Here is a 20182-nt window from a genome sequence, read left to right on the forward strand (position 1 = left end):
TCAGGAGGCGGACTTCACTTCCTTGCTACTCTCCATGGCAAGTGGAATACGGTATGCAATATAAGCATGAATATACCCATTAAGAAAAATGGCATCATTTGTTAAGGACATAAGAAGAACCCTGCAGGATCATAGCATAGGTCTCTTCAATCTGGCACACTGTTCTCACAGTGACCAGCCAGCTCCCCCCAATTGGAAGCCCACCAGCAGGACATGAGTGCGATGGCGTCCTCCTCTTCATGTTCCCCACCGATTGAGATTCAGAGACCTGCTACCTCTGATACTGCAGGTAATATACAACCATCATGGCTAGTTGTTCCAACTATGCATTTCAGCTGTGGGTGCGGAATGTGGGTTCTACTTGTCACAGGATTAGTTTTAGGCAATTGTGTATAGTGGTTTGGCTTGTGCGTACTTCCAGTGTGGCTCTCTAATACTCATAGCTGCTGCTTGGATTGCTTTTACAAGATTGACTGCAGCTCTGCTGCCAAGATGCAGCTGCATTAGAAAGAGCTCTGATCCTCATTGCAGGTGGCGGTGATGGTGTGTGTGTAATATATAGTTATATACCTGTGTAATATATAGACACATACATTGGAAATTATAAAATATGTATTAATGCACTTGAGAGGGAGGGCTGAACGGTAGTACTTCTTGCCACACTGAAGAGACACAGCGGTTTTGCTTTCCTCCGGGGAGCTGACTTCTAGATCTCTCGGTGCTTGGAACGACTACAGTTCGATTCCCAGTGGACCAGTGCTGGGTGCTCTGCTGGCATACTGCAACCCTCCAACTGACTCGAGCAAAGAGTCATTAGCCTTGATGTTCATGGGCTGGCTGGATGATGATCCCACACATCAGCAGGGAATGCTCCAGTGAGTACTTTCTTTTTCATTAGGTAGCAGTTGAATGAGAGAATTTAAAGATGAATTTTTCAAGAGTTTGGCTGCTGTTTTCAATCTCCATCCCATGTAGCTGTTTTGCACAGTGAGCTGAGTAGCAGCCCAACTACTGCATTTTGCATTAGTTGTAGTTTCCAGAAACTCTTCCAAGGTACCCCCACATAACTATGGTGTTTTCAAAACATGCCTTCCTCATGGCCTTTAGTAATGTTCTCTACCCATAAGCCCAGCTGCAAATGACAGAGGGAAAGACCTTTAATTCTTCAGCAAAACAGTAATTGTTTTCCAAGGATATGTATGTATATAAATAGGCAGGATTCAGATAAGTGTAGCAATTATCGCAGCAATATCCCCATCGTCATGTTACAAAACCACTAACCTTTGTAACTGTGACCCAAGGGGACCTGTTGCCATCCAGGAGAGACAAGGAGATGGTTAAGGAGATATTAATTAAAATAATAATAATATTTCTTGCCCGCCTCTCCACTTTGATCGATATTATTATTATTATTATTATTATTATTATTATTATTATTATTATTATTATTATTATTATCCCATCTTTTGCCCAATACTGGGCCTCATAAAGGTCTGTCTGCAGCCACCTTGGGATAGTCTTTCCTCCAAAGCCTGCATCTCCTATGCTCCAAGAAGCTTCAGCACAAGGGATGCAATCCCAATACAGACACTGATGATCAAAGGAGATGGCCATCATCCTTTTGAGCTTCTCAGGGCAGTTGGGTGGCCTCTGTGGAGATGGCATCCTGGGATAGATGGACTTCAGGAGAATAGCTATGTTCTTTGTAGTTCAAGAATTCATGTTTTAGGGCTGAGTCACATACCTACAAATTTGCTATAACTTGTGGCTTCTTTTTAATGCTCATGGGACCTTACAGTGCTTACTTTCTAGAATACAAGATGCGACACTCAAGGCTAGAAGTCATGCTCTCTGGACTAGAAGCTCTTGTTGTAGGACAGTGATGCTGAAGCTCTCTCAGCCTGAGGGTCAGGTTCCACTTCAGAGAAGCTCTAAGGGACCGCATTCCAGAAGTGTGTGTGTGTATGGGGGGGGGGGGGGATAAAGCAAAAGGGGAGGGGCCAAAATCCAAGTATATTTTAGCTTAAAGTATATATTGCTAGTAACAAAATCTTAGAAGAAGTATTTCAACCATTTAGAATAGAGGGTAAGTGGACAAAACCCAGGAGGTCACCAAACAATACGTGATCAGGGGAAATGGGGTAGAGCCAAGAGCAGGGGGCATCCCCATATTGCAAACCCTGGAGGGTTGGATTGGGACCCCAGAAGGTAAGACTTGGTCCCTGGACCTGAGGTTTGGCGCTCCTGATAAAGGGTGGCTGTATTTACTTATTGGCCGGAATCACTCTGTGCATGCTTAAAATCACACTCTCCTTTATTGTTTCTCCATGAGTTCTAAGGCACTAAAAGTAGCTTCTATATCTAAAGCTCAGCACCATGTACATTGATGGTGCTATATAAATAAATAAATAAATAATAATAATAAAACTCAAATTAAGGGTTGTTATATACAACTCAGTGGGGAAAACCCATGAACGTTATGTGCAGGAGGGTAGAAACCACGTGATATCTGACCAAAAAACTGAAGTGTAGGAGTTCCAAAACTTTCTCATTCTGAACCAATCAGAAGAGCCTACCAGAGCACAGCCATTAGACTTTAATTAGTGTATGTAGAAGCTTAGTAGATATGCATATGGCTGCTAGACCATCTGGTGAGGACAGTGGTCAGAAGCTATCAGACTATGATTCAAGCCTCCTTCTTAGGGATGGGTGACAATTTCATTTCATTTTTGATTTCAAAAAATCCACAAATTCCTTCGTATTCAGGATAGAAAACATTTGAGACATTAAAGATTTGAATGCTGGAGAAAGCAAAACTTCCATTCCTACAACTTCTTCCACCTATCAACAAAGCTTAATAAGCAGCTGTTACTGAGAAGCTCAGCTAGGATGGTTTTTTGTACATGTGTAGTTCATGTCTGGGAAAGGCTGCATGGGCATCGGGATGCTCATGGCAGCCAGGAGCCAGACAATTATGACATTAGTAAATTAAGCTAAATGCCTTTACTGTGACTGAAGTTCATTGACCTTTGTGTCCTCCACTATGACTTAATTAAAGGAGTTGTCCTTTTGCATTCTGCAAAGCTTCGGTACTCCAGGTAAATGCAAATATCTTCCTGTCTGTCAAGTTGCCACTTCAGCCAGACACACCCACGAGGATACCTTTATATTGGCCAATTTATAACTTAGGAAGGAAACATGTTTCAATTCTGACGTGTCTTCATCTCAAGCTAGATCAGCAGGTTAAAGCACCACCAGTGGGCACTTCGTTCTGTATAGCTCTACCTAACTGTCTCTTAGAAGCATGGCTTTTGTAATGCTTAGTCAGTTTGCTTTAATCAGTCAAGGAGCCAGGAACCTCCTTGAGTTTCTATTTCATTCCCCAAAATCAAGCTACTGATCCCTTTGTTCTAGCCCATCCTGAATCCACCCAAGGTCATTGTCCCTCTGTTTGAAGTCTATGGCTGGCATTGAGTTCAGGCATCCACTACTCTTCTTGATCATAGGACCTTCCTGATCCCTCCTAGTGCTCTCCCTTGCCTAGCCCAGGGCCAGAGTTTTCCCTTGCTTGAACCACCTCACTGCCTTGTTCACCCAGAGAGATTTGCTGCCCTGTAGTCTCAGAGGGAGTTTCACCCCTGTGAAGTACCCATTCCAGCTTGCTAGCCAGCTTCCATTCTGTGACGCAGCCCGATCACACGGTGAACTCAATCCTTCTTCTTGAGACACCTGCATGCCTCCCCATCTTGGATACACAACCACAATCTGAGGGCCACTGACCTTTTGCAGGCCTCTCAGAATTCCAGGGAGCCAGCCTTTGCAGAGGATTATATCACTGTTTATAAGTCACTGACTCTAAATCAAGGCACTTACTCATTTGATGAGCAAGCTTAGAGGACATTGTGCAGAGGTTTTTCAAGGTCTTGAGCCCAGTGCAACCACGCACTCATCACACTCTTAGCTAGCTGCCTTGCCTTGCCTCCTTCCCCTTAATTCCCTTGTCCTCAGAATTCTCAGTATCCAAGCAGAGACCTCATTTTTAGGCTCTCTATTACAAATTCTACTCTTGCAAACAAATTGTGTGGCTCAGGGTTTCCTAATAATGGCTTAGCCAACTGTTCAGCCTCCCCACCATTATCTGAATCAGAACCCTTTGGGGATCTATCCCATCTGGGTTGGTGTCTGCACCATTTTGAACTCATGTAGACCAGAGGGTAGCCTGTGTCCATTGTACACCCGTGACCAGCCAGGAGGTGAGATCCTAGAGTTCCCCTTACTATGAAAAAAGATAAATAGACCCACTTTGACTTTAGTTCTCCTTTTTGTCCTAAAACTGATCTAAAAATCTATCTATTCCGCCCCTTGTGTGGCAACTCAAACTAAAAAGACAAAACAAAACATCTGTGTTGCATACAGTCTCCCAAGCCCTTCTTCACCATCCCTTTAGCATCCTCCTTGCTTCTTATTTTGTGAACTCTAATTTCCTACCTCTGCTTTTCTCTTTCACTGCTATTAGAAATAAACTGTTGGTTTGATGAAAGGTTGGTATACTAATCTAATCTAACCAAATCTTCTTTCTGCCATATAAAATGAAACACTGTTATTTGTCTGTGAACTATTCCCCACCCCCCATTTTGTTGAAATAGAGTCAATGGCCTCCCTGATGCACACAATAGGCCTATATTTCCAGGCACACATGTGAGTTCATGCACAGGTGAATTTTGTTTACCAAATGGGCAGCATTTGGTAGCATAGCCAAGTCCCAAACCCTGGACCCAGCAGAAAGAACAGTTCTTGCTGATGCTATATAAACAAATTAGTATGAATTGTTCAGAAGAAAGTAGACCAACTAAAAAGTAAGGAAGGGTACACAAAGTGTCATATGGGGGTGATGGAACAATGCATTTGAATAACTAAGGTTTTCAGATATCCAGATCAAGGGGGAATGGAAAGTATCAAATGGATACATATTTTGGATGCACAGCTAAATATTGATCCATGAATTGTTACATTGCTTCCAGAACCAGCTTGAATGGGTTGTGCCCTGAGTACTGGACCACTTGGTAGACAATTCAGGATCTTTAAATCCATATCTTCTTCGTGAAACTCTAACCGAATAGCACCTATTCCCTATATTCCTTAGCAGTTTTGCTTATGTGGGTTTCCCCCCTGCAGGTTCTCAGGATAAATTCAGTTCTGTGCACGCCTCTGTTCTTAGTTATTCTGTTAGAAGGAGGGAGATTTGTTTTTATGCTTGGAGCATTTCCTCATAACTACCCTATTTCTTTGATTCTAAGACGCACTTTTTTCCCCATATAAATTTCTCTAAAAATGGGGTGTGTCTTAGAATCACAGGTGTGTCTTAGGTTTTTTTTTTCTGTTGGTGGTACTGAAATTAGTGTGCGTCTTACAATCGATGGCGTCTTACAATCGAAGAAATACGGTAGTGTAAAGGGCCCTGTTGTGCAGAGTTATGTTGCATATCCCCTTACCCAGACTTACGCCCAGTCTCTTTATAGACTTCTGCGAATATTGTGTTTCATTCTTATAAATTCATGTGTCTCACAGTTTCAAGGGGAAATCTTGAAGAAATATATGACAAAGTCCTTTCCCCTTCTGTCTCAGAAAGGCGCAGAGCAGCTAGTTTCTCAGAGCACTGTCCATGGGTAGATGGTGCTGAAACCCTAAGATGCAGAATAGCTGCAGCATTTTAATATGAATGTTAGCATATTATCCAGTAATGGAATCTCCCCTTGTAGTCTTGTGAGTGGTTTACCTCCTGGATGTGAAACATTCATGCAATAACCTAACTAACCCTCTAAAATTACTGGGCACAATCTAGTTAAGTATTGGTTTTTGATGGTAGAGATTTAACAATGTGCTGCCCAGAAGTCAAAGAAGTCTTTGATATATATATTTTTTATTATGGTGTATATAATGCACACAGTTTAGAATTTACTGGTGTAGCAGTCCTATTGAAATCAATGGGACATAACTTATTGTATTTGACTCTACTGCTTCCTCTCACTGAGATGGGCATGTGAGTTATTTTTGCTCAGCTCAGTCATTGCAATCTATTTATTCTCAGGATGATTTAATTTTTCAGATCCTATTTACATCAATGCATTTTTTAAAAAAGATGTATTTTTCATAAAATCTGCCCTCTTGATAAATCTAAATGCAGCATATTGAATGATATGTTTTCAATATTTTGCAGACATTTGGAAAACTCTTTACAACACTTAATTTTTTCACCACATACTCTGCCCCCCCCCCCAAGTTACCAGAGACTTTGATGGGGGAAATGTATATGAAAAAGGTGAGAAGGCACCAGTATGGGAGTTGGGGGAAGAGGAGATAATCTGAAAAGGCGCACTAAATGATTATTTTTATGCACCTTTGAGATGTAGTCTCTCCTGCCTTGCTCCCTTCTTCTGGAAATAAAAATGTTAACATTTCCTCTTCTAGAGAGAGAAATCAAGTGTTGGTGTATGCACACGCACACAAACATCACATCTATATATTCCCAGAAGTACCTGCGGCTGTTTGGCTTTGTTTTTTTCACCAAAAGAAGGGAGAAACAGGTACTCAGGGTGCAAAAGGATGTATTAATACAAAGCCCGATGCATTTCGGCCTGTCTCCTTTCACAGGCCTTCTTCAGGGGGCTTACTTGTTAGAAGTTGCCTACAAATTTCTCTTTAGCAATGGACTGTCTTACGTAGGGCTTTGTATAAATAAATCTTTTTGCATCCTGAAGATCTGTTTCTCTCTTCTTTAGTTTGACTTGGATGCTTTACTCCTTCCCTTTTTTGTTTTTTTTCACCATCACAAATAAGGTTTGCTAGCCAGATTCACAATTCTCTTGATAAACTCTTTTACATATTTTCCCCTAGAGCTTGCAGATGCCTTGAGAGTTTAACTCTTTACTGTCCTGGGGGATCCTAGCTCTCTACCCTTCCCTGTAATATCACTCTGCCACTTATCTAATGGCTGAAAAGAACAGAGCAATTTGTAATAATTGATGTTAACATTTCAACACCATGGAAGTAAATGGCCAACAACAAATGCCCCTTTCTATTGATTGAAAATGGAAGGTTTTACCCCATGTCAGTTTCTGGAAAATTGTTGCCTAGAATCCAGTCAGGCATTATAAGCGGAGTCGAAATGAATGTTAAAAATATGAGCTGAATATCATAAATTCAATAATAAAGAGGGTAAAACTCACCCCACACACACACACAAAAATCCCTCAGCAGAAATTTCATTTTCCATTTCTCCATTTGAGTTCTGAATTTCACTTTTAGGAAGAAAAGCTTAAGAACTTGAAATAGGGAACACTATATCTCCCCTGCCCCCCATTCCCAAGAACCTGTTCTTGATTCATGCAGTTTGCTAGTCCTAATCTAAAAACCTCAACTATGGGACATTCATCAAATGTTGGTGTGTGTATGTGTGTGAAGTTTTAATTTCAGCATCATTTGCTGTTTTGTTTATATCTTGCCTTTCTGCCTGATGGAAAACTCAAGGAAGTTTACATGATAAAAATGCAATCTTATAACTAGAAATAAGTCTGTTGAATACAGTAAGACTTATTTCTCAGGGAACATACATAGGAGTGGGCTGCAAATAAATACTTAGAATGGACATTAAAACAAAGGCAAAAAAGAAAATTATAAAACCATTAAACAGCAGAAAAACCTAATAGTGCAATCCTATACACGTCTACTCAGAAACAGGCCTGTAGCCATCCTAAGTTTAGAGGGGCATCAAAAATGTAGAGGAGAGCAGTTGTAGACCTTTTAAAGACAAAACTGTAAAGTATTTTTATTTAACCCTTATTCTTCCAGCCATACTGCAATTTCTGTACATTAAAAAAAAATCACTGAGCAACTTCAACAATTGTTATGCTTCTTTCCATCAATTAAGAAAAAAAAAGTAAGAAATCAAGAATAGCCCACTAGTAGAAAATCAATAATAAGCTACAACAGGATTGTTTTTATCATAGAACCATAGAGTTGGAAGAGGTCATTTAGACCATTGAGTCAAATCCCCTGTTCAGTCCAGGAATCTAGTTTAAAGCATCCCTGACAGATGGCTGTCCAGTCTTGGCTTGACGCCTGCCACCTCCCTAGGCAGTTGGTTCCATTGTCTGACTATTCTGAGCTTTAGGAAGTTTTTTCTGATGTTCAACCAAAATCTGCCTTCCTGTAACGTAAGCCTGCTATTTTGTATCCTACAGCGGATGATGGAGAAGATGTTGTGACCGTCCCTTTAGATAGTATCATATCCCCCCTCAGTCTTCTCTTCTCAACACTAAACGTACCCAGGTCCTTCAATCTGTTCTTGTAAGACTTCGTTTCTAGCCAACTGATCAGCTTTGTTCCCTTTCTATGAACTTGTTGTAATTTATCTGAATCCTTAAAAAAAAAAAAAAACCCTTCTTAAAATGTGGTGTCCAGAACTGGACACAGTATTTGAGGTAAGAGAAGAGCACAGAGAAGAGTGGAACTATCACCTCCCATCATTTTGAAACTGTACTTCTATTTATGCAACCTAAACTTGCATTTGCCTTTTTTGCAGCTACATCTCACTGCTGGCTGATTTTCAGCTTGTGATCAACTCCAAGAACCTTTTTAAACTTCCTATTGCCAAGCCAGGTAACCCCCCCCCATCTTTTACCTGTGCATTTTATTTCTCTTTCCTAAACAAAGAACTTTGCACTTGTCTGTTAAATTTCATTCTATTTAACCTCTCTTGATCATTCTGAATTTTATTTTGTCTTCTAAAATATTAGTATCATCTGCAGATTTGATAAGCATTCCTCATCACCACTGCTTCTTGATTTCCATTTCCTGTTGGGTTTTCCTGCCATGGAATCCTCCAGCTTTCCTGGAGTCCAAGGGAATTTATGTAGACTGTGATGGTGCCAGAAGTTTCACATGCTTTCTTGGCCGCGTATCATTTTGTATTTCTTGCAACTGCCTCCCAATACAGTCAGTGCTATGTTTCAATACTGCCTCGATAGCCAGATTCTTCTGTTGCAACAGTGATGTTACAGGTTTAAATTATTCCAGTACTTTTAGCATAATTTCAGTAAGAAAAGAACTGCATTTATAGATCTGTGCAACATGTTCTTTTTTTAAAAAAAAAAATGCAAAACTGTTCAGATAAGTCAAAATATTCCTTCATCTCAGGTATAGCCTCAATTGCATGTGCCTTTACGAATATCTGGGCAGATTCCATTGTGGTACGCACCCTCCCACACACCAAATAATAGCATCTGTACCTTTAAGAAGAAAAAGCAAGGACTTCTTTGTTGGTTTTCTAAAATTTCCACAATATATCTAATAATTCATCAAAATACATAATACATAATAATACATCAAAAAATATTGGGGGGGGGAGAAGAAGTTAGTAGAACCCTCTAGCCCCCCCCCCCTGCTCAGAAGTAAGCCTTATTGAGTTCAATGGGGTTTACTCCCAGGTAAGTGAGTATAGGATTACAGCCTAAAGGAAGCCTCTTGTGAGTTCTCACATGAAAGTAAGCCCTATTAAACGAAGTAGGACTTCTGCATAAAAACTCAACTTCAGGAGCCGGCTGCAAAGCAGTCGCAGGTTTTCCAAGGAAGCAGCGGTGAAACGGGATGGGAACCTGTGTGTTCCTTTGTTTCTGAAATCGGCTTTCTTCCTCTGCCTGGAAAAGCCACTTGCAGGGGGGCAATAAACTTTTTGGTGTCGCTTCTTACCCGAGCCGCAGCCTCTAGAACTCACCAGACAATTGGGAGGAGAAGTCATGCGCTCACCTGGAATTTACTTTAGTTCACCGCCTGCTTCTCTCTTGATCCTCAACACACTTCTCTACTTTGATGTCGCCGGACGATCCCTTCTTCCCTCACCGAAAGATTTGGCTCCGAAGTTTTCCAAACGCCGGCTGCTCCTCGGACCTGTACACGCCCAGCACCACCTGTCCTTCGGTGTTGTGGTAAATTCACACGTGTATGTTGAACACTGGATGACTGTCATGCGTGACAGTGAGGCCACAGAATAAGCATCACAAGGGAAGCTTTCATATCATCTGACACTATGGCTGTGAATTTCAATGGAAGAAGTTCACACGTTCAGTTGCGAGTTAACTAGTGGTCAGTTATCAAGGGAAATGTATGGATTCCCCGGAAAACTACTCCTGGTGCCCGTTAACGTTATTGGAGTTGCGCTAGTGGACTTGGGGTTCAACCCTACGCACATTTAGACAGAAAAAAAGTCCTACAACTACCCTCATGCTGGAGAACCCCCTGCTAGCTGGGGGATGCTGGGAATTGCAGTACCTTTTTCTGTCTAAATATGCATAGGATTGCACCCTGGATGTGTGTGCATGTACGAATTTCCAAACGCTTATATCGCTTTGCTTATTTACCTACTCTTCCAAAATGACCCGACTCTTTCCTCCGCAATCACCGCAGAACCAGTGCGGTGCAGTGGTGAGAGTGTTGGACCTGGGAGCCAGAAGACCCGGGTTCTAGTCCCCACTGGGTGAATTCGGGATAGTCACTGACTTTCAGCCTAAACTATCTCACAGGGTTGTTGTGAGGATAAAATGGCAGGGTGTTAGCGCTTTACAAAACGTTGGATATAGGCAAGAAGGGTGTTTCGGGATCTGTGGGAAAGTGAGTACATACACGTGTTTTAACAGGAATTACACTAACGGTGCCTGCCTTTCCAGTTTAATGGGAGCTCCCTCATAATGAAGTAAATCAGTCTATGGCAAAGAGTCGGTTTAACGACCACACTGACAACAAAGGTCCGCATAGTTAAAGCAATGGTATAGCTGGACCATAAGGAAAGCTGAGCTAAGGAAGAGAGATGCTTTTGAACTGTGGTGTTGGAGGAAAATTCTGAGAGTGCCTTGGACCGCAAGAAGATCAAACCAGTCTATACTCCAGGAAATAAAGCCAGACTGCTCACTTGAGGGAATGGTATTAAAGGCAAAACTGAAGCACTTTGGCCACATAATGAGAAGACAGGATACCCTGGAGAAGAGGCTGATGTTAGGGAAAGTGGAAGGCAAAAGGAAGAGGGGCCGACCAAGGGCAAGATGGAGGGATGATATTCTGGAGGTGATGGGGGTGCTAGGGGTGGCAACGGCCAACAGAAAGCTCTGGTGTGGGCTGGTCCATGAAGTCGCGAAGAGTCGGAAGCGACTGAACGAGTAAACAAACAAACAAACAAAAGTTAAACGAGTCTAGTAAGACGCCAAGTGGCTTGACCGGTGCTGCGAAGAGGCGGGGAGGAGACAGCAGCCATGGTGGGTGATGCGTGAAACGGAGACGCTGCGATGAGCGCCTCTCGAGTTTCCATCCGCAAAACTTGACGGAGAATCAGATAGAGTTGGCGGGGATGAGTAGGATCTGTGTGCTATGGAGTATGAAAGGCATGGTCGTGGCGTTTGATAGGAAAGCAAACGGACGGGGGTTTGCTGTATTTCAGCGGAGCTTTCAAACACGGTGCCAACAGAGGTGCGGCGTGTTGGTGTGACCGCGTCTGGGGTGGTAATAAACGTGGCCTTTTGGGAATTCTGTAAATGGATAGTTGCGATAATGGATGGAGGAGGGCTGAGAGAGAGAGTGTGCATGAGCCACACAGAGTTAAGACCACGCAAAGGAGCGTCCTGATGCTTTGGGAGAAAGGCTTCTGGCATGCCCGGGTACTCCTGGCTGTTTAAAGGGAGCGAAAAGTCCGCGGGGGGGGGGGGAATTCGAAGAGAAGGCATTGTAGTGAAGTGAGTGAGGCGACTGTGCTTCGAAGACGCAGTCCCACTGACTGATGCGTGACAAGGGCCAAGAGCCGGTTCACACGTGACGTCCATCACTTGACTCCACGCCTTTGACTGCGGGTTCCCGGTGCTGAGAAGTGCTAGGCGAGTTCCCAGCTTGTCAGACGACCGCGCGGTGCAAAACATTGCGGCTTGATGCTGCTCCAGCGGACATGCGGGTTCTCCTTTTGCGACGGGAATAAACGCGGCAGGTAAAAAATAAAGGAGATGGTGAACTGGCAAGGGTTCATGCCTTCAGGGGATCTGGAGACGCGCCTGAGCACTCTCGCCTCCTGGAAAGAGCAAACACAACAAATAAACAAACAGCCACCTGTTGGCCCAGCTTTTTTGTATTTATATACAGACGGTGAAGGAAGGGGCAGAGCACGGGACCCCCCCCCCCAAAAAAAAATACTAGCAACGTCCTTTCCTGTGTTCTCACCTGCAGCTCGTTCGCCATCCCCTTTTCCCGGCCCCGGGGCTTTTGAAAGGAGGCTCGCAGGGATTGGCTGGAGGGGGCGTGGCTTTTCTGCGGAAAGTGACGTCACGCCCTCTCCCTGCAGTGTGAATGAATCAAAGCTGCCTTCCCTGGACCAGCACTCCGGCGAAAAGGAGGCTGCTGCAGCATCACTTTTAACCCAGGATACAGTCAAGCTGGGATAGCAGGAGAATCCAAGGGGATCTGAAACAGATCGGGGCTAGCCACAGCCCCTCCTGCAACATCCAGAAAGATCCGCTTTGACCATACTTTATTTTTTTATTATTATTTTTACCATTTTTTTAATTAATTCCCTTGGGTGTTTTTTTTGCCCCCCCCTTTTTGTCTTCTCTATATACTGAAATAAAATGATGCAAAGCTCAGCACTCACTACAGAAGGGTCTGTCAAGGGGCTTCCAGAAATTCTTGGTGTGCCAATGCAACGTAAGGAATTTTCTCTCTCTCTCTTCTACATTGATTTAATAATAAAGAAAACTGGCAGTCTTGGGAGCTTCAGTGGTGCAGGGAGGATTATTGTAATAACTACACTGTACTGAAGGATGTGTGTGTGTACGTACGTGTTTAGCATTGTGCTGTCGATATTTCATGATTGTAAACAGGTGGGCAGGTTGTTTTTCCTGTTAAATAGCTGCATAAAGGTGCATAACAGTCTCTTATTGGCAAAAAGCATTGTTAGCATTAAAGCAACACGATAATGGGGGAAGAAGGCTTTCAGCGCAATCCCCTCTATGTCTACTCAGAAATAAGTCTCATGAATGGGGCTTACTTCCAGGTAAATGGGCATAGGACTGCAGCCTTAAGAGGCTAGTGGTCAGAATATCGGGAAGGCAGGAGAATGGCAGGTACGTCGGATAGGGGAGCAACCTCGAGGCCTGCAAGAAGTTTGCCTGGAAGCCTCCGCGCTTCCAGACTCCCTTCCCTCTTCAGAGGGACCGTAATGGGGCCATTGGGGGAGGGGGGAGGGGTCCCGAATAATCTGCATGCGAAAATGCATTTGTTGCTGTCCTGCCCCATCCCTATTCCCATGCAGCTCATTTGCAGTCAGTTTTGTATTTATTTTTCTGAATGCCGAATTATGGCTAGGCTGTTGTATTTAGGGGACCCACCCCCACCCCCTTATTCATTGCTCCAGCGCTGTGGTTGTCTTTAGCTTAGAGTCTGGGCACAGGTTAGAGCAAGCGTAGTGGATACACGAGCAGACACAAACACCTGTGTGCTTGCCATGTGTTGGCGTGTGCCCAAATAATGCGCCGTGCCACCCTTCTCTCGCTCTGTGCATGCGTACCATATGTATGTAGATACGAAGACATGTGTCCCCACTGACTGTGTGGATTATCTGGTATCTATTCTTAGATGTTCTGCATGTCCTTCGAGGTGTGCCTATGCAGATAAATCACTTGTGCCTGTTTACAGAAAGGGAGAGGTGGACACACCGGCTTTTGTTTTAATGCATGTACAAACATACCTACAAAGGGGTATGAACAGATGGAGAGGGCGTGGGGCGTTTGAAGAAGTAAATTATATATATTTCCCTACGTGGAATGTGTAGTGTCCTTCCTCCCCATCTTATCTCTCTAGTTGCATGTGTGTATAACACAGCATCCGTTTGTCTAATCTGTTCGATTGCATCCGTCCTTGTGTGTCAGTCGACCTGCCGGTTGGCCTAGCTTTAAACCATATTTATTCAGAGGTGAGTCCCCGTGTTTAAAATGGGACTAACTTCTGGATAAGCAGCAGCGCGCAAAGATCAGGTTACAGCCCGCCCCCCGCCCCCAGTTCGATGTGAGTGATTGACTTCTAAGTAAGTGTTCACAGGAACGCAGCTTTAATTCCACGTCAGAATGGTTAGGATCTCTGCCTGTGGCAGCTTGCAATCCCACGAACACACTCATTTAGGAATAAGTCTAGTTTAATTCAGTGGGACTTACTTCTTGGTAAGAAGCCATACGATCAGTATGTTGGTGTATAATATAAGTAGGCACTTTGTTTACATGTGAACCTACAAATACATAATTAAGTGAGCTTGTAATGTATGGGTATACAGCATTTGTGCATCTCTCTCTCTCTCTCTCTCTGTGTGTGTGTGTGTGTGTCCCTAGAGCCTGTGATGAACAGAAAGTTTAAGCTTTTAAGTGTACACATGTAGATTTGTAGCATGGCAAGAGAGAAATTTACCTGTTAGATTATGTGGTATTTCTAGAGAGATATGTACCTATGCATGCATTCAAGGCTACCAATCTAAACACACTTGCTTGAGTTCCATTGGGATCAATGGGATGGATGGACAAATGTGTTGTGTGTGTGTGTGTGTGTGTGTGTGTGTGTCCCTAGAGCCTGTGATGAACAGAAAGTTTAAGCTTTTAAGTGTACACATGTAGATTTGTAGCATGGCAAGAGAGAAATTTACCTGTTAGATTATGTGGTATTTCTAGAGAGATATGTACCTATGCATGCATTCAAGGCTACCAATCTAAACACACTTGCTTGAGTTCCATTGGGATCAATGGGATGGATGGACAAATGTGTCTCTCTCTCTCTCTCTCTCTCTCTCTCTCTCTCTCTCTCTCTCTCTCTCTCTCTGTGTGTGTGTGTGTGTGTGTGTGTGTGTGTGTGTGTGTGTGTGTGTGTGTGAGAGAGAGAGAGAGAGAGAGAGAGAGAGAGAGAGAGAGAGAGAGGTAGAGAGGTAGAGAGGTAGGTAGGTAGGTAGGTAGGTTGGTAGGTTGGTTGGTTGGTTGGTTGGTTGGTTAGTTATGGGACTACAAATAAAAGGCAAGATCAAGGCAAAATTAACCACTTTTAAGTCCCATTCATTTCAATGGAGGATATGCATTTGTTTTACTCTCCTATTGAAATCAGTGGGACTTAAAAGCGATCGACTTCTCTGGAACGCGACCATCCTGTGTGTTGACCATAACGACGCCATACATTGAAGGAATTCTCCTCCTGGCTTTCTTGGGGATTTTACAAAGTTGGCCAAACAATTCCCTAAGCCGGGAGGTCATATTTGCCAGCAAGTCACTTGGGTAGCAGCTCACCCACCCCCCGGGCGGCGGCGGCGGCGGCGGCGGCGGGGGCGGGGGGTATTCGCCGGTGCGGGAGACGTCGCGTCCTTCTGTTGTACTTCGGGAGGAGGCATAGCCGCGGCCTTGATGAGCATGTACCTCCCCGTGTATTTGTGCGTATGACCGGATCACCTGCCTGCATCTCTACGGGTTTGTGTGGACGTGTGGCGGAAACTCCAGAGCGGGGGTGTTGAGGTGTGTGGTTTGGCTCACACTGTCCCCTGGGCGCACAGGACTCTGTATCTGCACAGCCCCGGCAGGCGGCCACGTATCCCTCAGCCTCGGGGCTTCCTTGCACTTTCCGTGGCGTCCTCCTCCTCCTCCTCCTCCTCCTCCTCCTCCTCCTCCTGCGGCGGCTGTGCGCGTGGTCGGCTGTGTTCCGCAGTGTTCTTTGCTGCGCCTTGGGCCGGCCCGGGGGGTGGTCTGCCTGTGCCCTCGGCCTCCCTCGCGCCCGGTGGCTTCCAGCCTTGGAAGCCTTCCCTGGGTCGGGTCGGGGAATCTACCCGGCTGCCTTGGCTACTGGGGAGGCTTTCACAGCGCGATGCCTGCGCGCCGCCCGAGATGTAGCATCTTGGCATGCAAGCGGGACCGGGCCCCCGCGTAGCTAAAGCAGGGCTGCGGGAGAGGTCCACCAGGCGCAGCAGCCTGATCCTGTCCACCAAGCTTACTCGGAAGTAAGCCCCATGGATTTCAGGAGGACCTTCTACTCGCAAGGAAGGGTTCCATAGACCCTGTTTAGTGGGTACCACCCACCCCAATTCAGGGAAGCGAATGCCGCCGCCACCCTCAAACCCAGGGGCGTCCCTTTTCCAACCCGCGTGATGCTTTTGGCCTGAGCGAACGCGCACCAGTTGACTCGTAAAGATGTTAGGTTGAAATCCCCGAGCTAGAAGTCTTTTCAAGATCGCCCAGGTGTTCATTTCGCCACCATCTCAAGCTCTAGAGAGATCCAGGGGGCTCTGGCATCCAGGCAACCTCTTAAGCCGGAGTATTTTCCTTGGAAAAGTGCTAGCCAGGGGGAAGCAGGCGCTGATCCCGTTCACACGTACTCGGGGGTTAAGGACTTCCGAGTAAACATGCCGAGGTTTAGGTTGTCATTGATTTGCGTCCAGGACGGCGTGGGTAGTGTTCGCGAGTCGCAGCTAAGCGCCAAGGCAGCAATCCTATATACAGTTACGCGGGAGTAAGTCCCATTGAACTCAATCGGATTGCCCTCTGAGTACACATGCATAAGATAGCACTGCAAGGAACCCGAAGTCGTGGGATGTACCCCGCACTTTTCTTCCTGGCCTGCCTCCATCCCTCACGAAGTCTCTGCTATGAAGCGCCTTGCTAGGAGGCAGAGTTTAAGATCCACCGAAGAAACCCGTGAATTTCCTTTAGGCCGAGCTTTGCTTCTGACAGTCAGGGGTGATTCATTCTGACCGTCCGACAGTCGCCCCCCCCCGCCCCTTTCCCAGGCCATAGCTAGACCTAAGGTTTATCAGGGGTCAAACCTGTTCATCTAGGTGACACACAGGAGATTCAGTGCTCAGGCAGGGGCGAACCCTGGATGATCCCAGGATAAACCTTAGGTCTAGCTGTGGCTCCAGTCCAGGCCTTTCTGCAAAGAGGCTTGGTGACGCTTTTGGCTATGGTTCCTCTGGCTTTCCCATTCGCTCAGTGGCCCAATCCCATTGGGAGTGAGTCCCATGGACCTCAGTTACTTGCGACTACACACGTGTACAGAGCCTGATTCTAAGTATATGTAAACTCAGCATTTAGAATGATGTTCAGAATTCGCACCCTTAAGGCTCGCCCAGGTCGGGATTGGAGTGAGGGGGAGTTAAGTGAACCCGAGGGCTGTGGTATCGGAGCTCCAGCAAAACTGGGAATGGAGCTTTTCGTCCCCCAACGAAAGGGGGAGGGAGTGGGGGGGGCAAAGGCAAACCGAGGCGCGAGTTTCCTTTAGGTCCAAAGGATTTAAAGGCTTTAGGTTCAAAGGCTTTATATTTGGAAGCACACCTGAAATGCTTTAATGGAGTCTACGCCTAAGAAGTAACTTGAGGATATGACCAACACGTGTATGCAAAACCTGTATCGTATAGATCCACCCGTCCTGGAACCGTGCTGTAATTTCGATATATTTCCTTTTGTCCGCTGGCCTGCGGGTGGGCAATCAAGAAATGTATTTCGCCAAGACAGAACCCGCCTTATCCGGCTTTTATTTCCTTCCTGAACAGTTCCTTTGGCTTTTCTGAAAACCGGCTTTCACCAAATTAAGGAGGAAGGATGGATTGACGGACTGCCTGCAAGCGGAAACAGATCAGGAACTTGCTGGAAGCCGTGTGCCCCAAATTTATAGCCTGGGTCACTGCTAGAGTATTTCTAATGGAGAGTCAATTGGTTTAATTCAATTAGGCCTAGAATATAACTCAGAAAGTCCGTTAAATTCCAATTATCTAACCGCTGATGTGTGCCTGTATTCGCACTTTTTTCCCTTGCCTTTCTCTCCATGTGTATACAAACGTCAAAGTATTTTACATATTTATATCGGCTGCCGGTGTTTTTCTCTTTCTTCGTCAACGTTTGAGTACACAGAGGATTGCCTACTCCCGGACAGATCCGGATAATGCGTGGGTTCCCTATTTTGATCGGCCCACAAAAATGATCACGTCTCTATCTATTGAAAACCCACGCCCGTTCTGCGCACTCCTTCCGACACAAAGTTCGGTGCGCTTCAGGCCGCTGAAATCAGTGAGGATATAATGTATGTCCATTGTCTACCAAGCCTTCTCAGGTTTTCAATTTATTGTTCGGGATGAAATCTCCGCTCCATCTGGAAGTACCCACGTTCTTTCCTACCGGTTCTTTTACGGTTTTCTCTCTGGACTGATTTCCCCGGGGTTTCTTTCCCTTTCTTCTTGATCGGCTGCTTTCTGTTGGCGCGTCTTCGCCCTGCGTGCTTTCCCTCGCCCTGCTTTCAAAACCTGTAGACCCCCTGCCTACACGCCACACTGAGGATCTCGCCTTTCCCCTCCTCCTTATATTCTTGTGTGTGTGTGTGTGTGTGTGTGTGTGTGTGTGTGTGTGTGTGTGTCCTTTTGTTTCCCACTGACTAGGCCTTTTTATTTTGGGGAGCCGGATCTTCCACCAAATCTTCTTCTCGTTTGGGGAGCAAGTGAGGAACTCCAGCAGGGCGATTCTGGATAGAAGTGAATAATCACTCCGTACCTGGGGCGCCCAAGAGCTGGGTGGTTCTGGACCTTGGAGCTCACTTGCCTTTAACCCAAAGGGAGCCTCCACCCCCGTCTTTTACTCTTTCTGGGTGTCCTCCTTTTGCAAGGCTCTGAGTTCCCAAACGTGGCTGGATTAAAATATTCAAAAAGCATCTTCTTTCATCAGCTTGGGCGGAATACCGGGTTCCTTTCCCTCCATCTTTTCCTATTTTTAAGACCAAATTTTGGCCTAGGATCGTTTACAAAACTGCACCCCCATAGGTCTCCTTACCGTTCCTCCGCGTCTCTGTCTTCCCCCTTTTCCCTAACCCGCAACAATTTTGGCTTAATTACTCCCCCCCACCCCGCAAAAGGCAACAATTTCACCTCCTTGCCAAAGGCAAACATGAAGCGAGGGAACGGAATTGGGTTCCCAGGGAATCGCCGGTCGATGTCATTCGAACAAACCTTGGTTCGGAGCGGAAGGGGTCTTGTCAGTTTCAAAACAGTCCGGCAGAGAAGGGCGCTGAAATTGACGAGGTTTACGCAAGTCCTTTCTCGGAGCGCTTGACCCCCTCCCCGGCTGTCACCCACAACAGTCTGGCATCCACAACGGAATGGATTTAGCCCGGATATTTAATGCAAAATCAAGCGGATAGAAATCGAATTAAAACCACATTAGTTCGTTTAATTGGGTTGCTGAGGATTTGGAGTATAAAAGGACACTCTCCTTTACTTCTGGCCTGCTGGCGCCCCCCACCCCACCCCACCCCACCATTCGGATTTCCCCGTCCAGAAAACTGAACCTGAAGAAGAGTTAGACTTAAGAGGGCTTAGTTTTTCACTGCCAAGAGCTTTGTGCGTTTTGGTTGTTTCTATTAGGGCAGGATGAGGAGGGGGCAAAGAACGGGGAAATATCAATGGCCGAGGAATAGTTAAGTAAATAAGACAGGCGGTAGGTAGCGGTCTGGGTCTTGCCCAGTTTCCCAGCTATAATCCCTCCTGACCGAATGTGGACCCTCCTGTGGACTTTCGATGCAAACATGGCCTGAATTCCAGCCCCAAAAAACTCCCCTAACCCACGCAAAAGATCTCCGGGAAATTGTGGGGAAGAGGGGTAGGTCCGAACCCCCTTTCTTGCTGATCCCGATTCTTTTCCCGAGTGTAAAATCCTGAGTACAGGAGAAGGAGAAAAGCCTCATCCTGACATGCTCTTAACTCTCCCGGTGTCCACCAGAGGCTTTTCTCTGCCCTCTTCCAGTGCACCTGGGGAGGAATCTTGGGTGGGTGGCTCCGTTTTCCTTCCTCTGGAACTACAAACTTTTCCTCACAGGCGGACAAACACCGTTTCGGCTTTCACTTGTGGCCACTGAACTGGGAAGCAACTTCTCTCCCTTTTGTTTGTTTGAGAGAGAAACACGGCAGATCGACGGCACCCCTAGACCCGGCTATGATGGGATTCATATTTTGTAATCGGTTAGGTAGCAAATAATCTCTTTTCTTCCATCTTATGATGGATCTTCTTTTGCTGGCGGGTATTCCTTTGCCTCCCTCCAGCTCATTCGTCCTGTCCCCTGGTTGGAGGGCAAAATTGGTTGGTTTTCAAACGGATTT

General features: G+C 45.5%; 2 protein-coding genes across 2 annotated transcripts in view; one reads left to right on the forward strand and one right to left on the reverse strand.

Moving 5' to 3' along the window:
• STX6 (syntaxin 6) overlaps positions 1–20182 on the reverse strand; it is a 590646-nt gene that overhangs the window by 59410 nt on the left and 511054 nt on the right. The gene's annotated exons all lie outside the window — the stretch shown is intronic.
• Positions 12657–20182, forward strand: part of LHX4 (LIM homeobox 4) — an 81343-nt gene continuing 73817 nt past the window's right edge. Inside the window, exon 1 of the mRNA XM_063117127.1 lies at positions 12657–12732. Coding sequence (XP_062973197.1) covers positions 12657–12732 — 76 coding nt within the window. The remainder of the gene's footprint in view (positions 12733–20182) is intronic.

Source organism: Elgaria multicarinata, chromosome 1 (genome assembly GCF_023053635.1).
Source record: "Elgaria multicarinata webbii isolate HBS135686 ecotype San Diego chromosome 1, rElgMul1.1.pri, whole genome shotgun sequence".
NCBI classification, from domain to species: domain Eukaryota; kingdom Metazoa; phylum Chordata; class Lepidosauria; order Squamata; family Anguidae; genus Elgaria; species Elgaria multicarinata.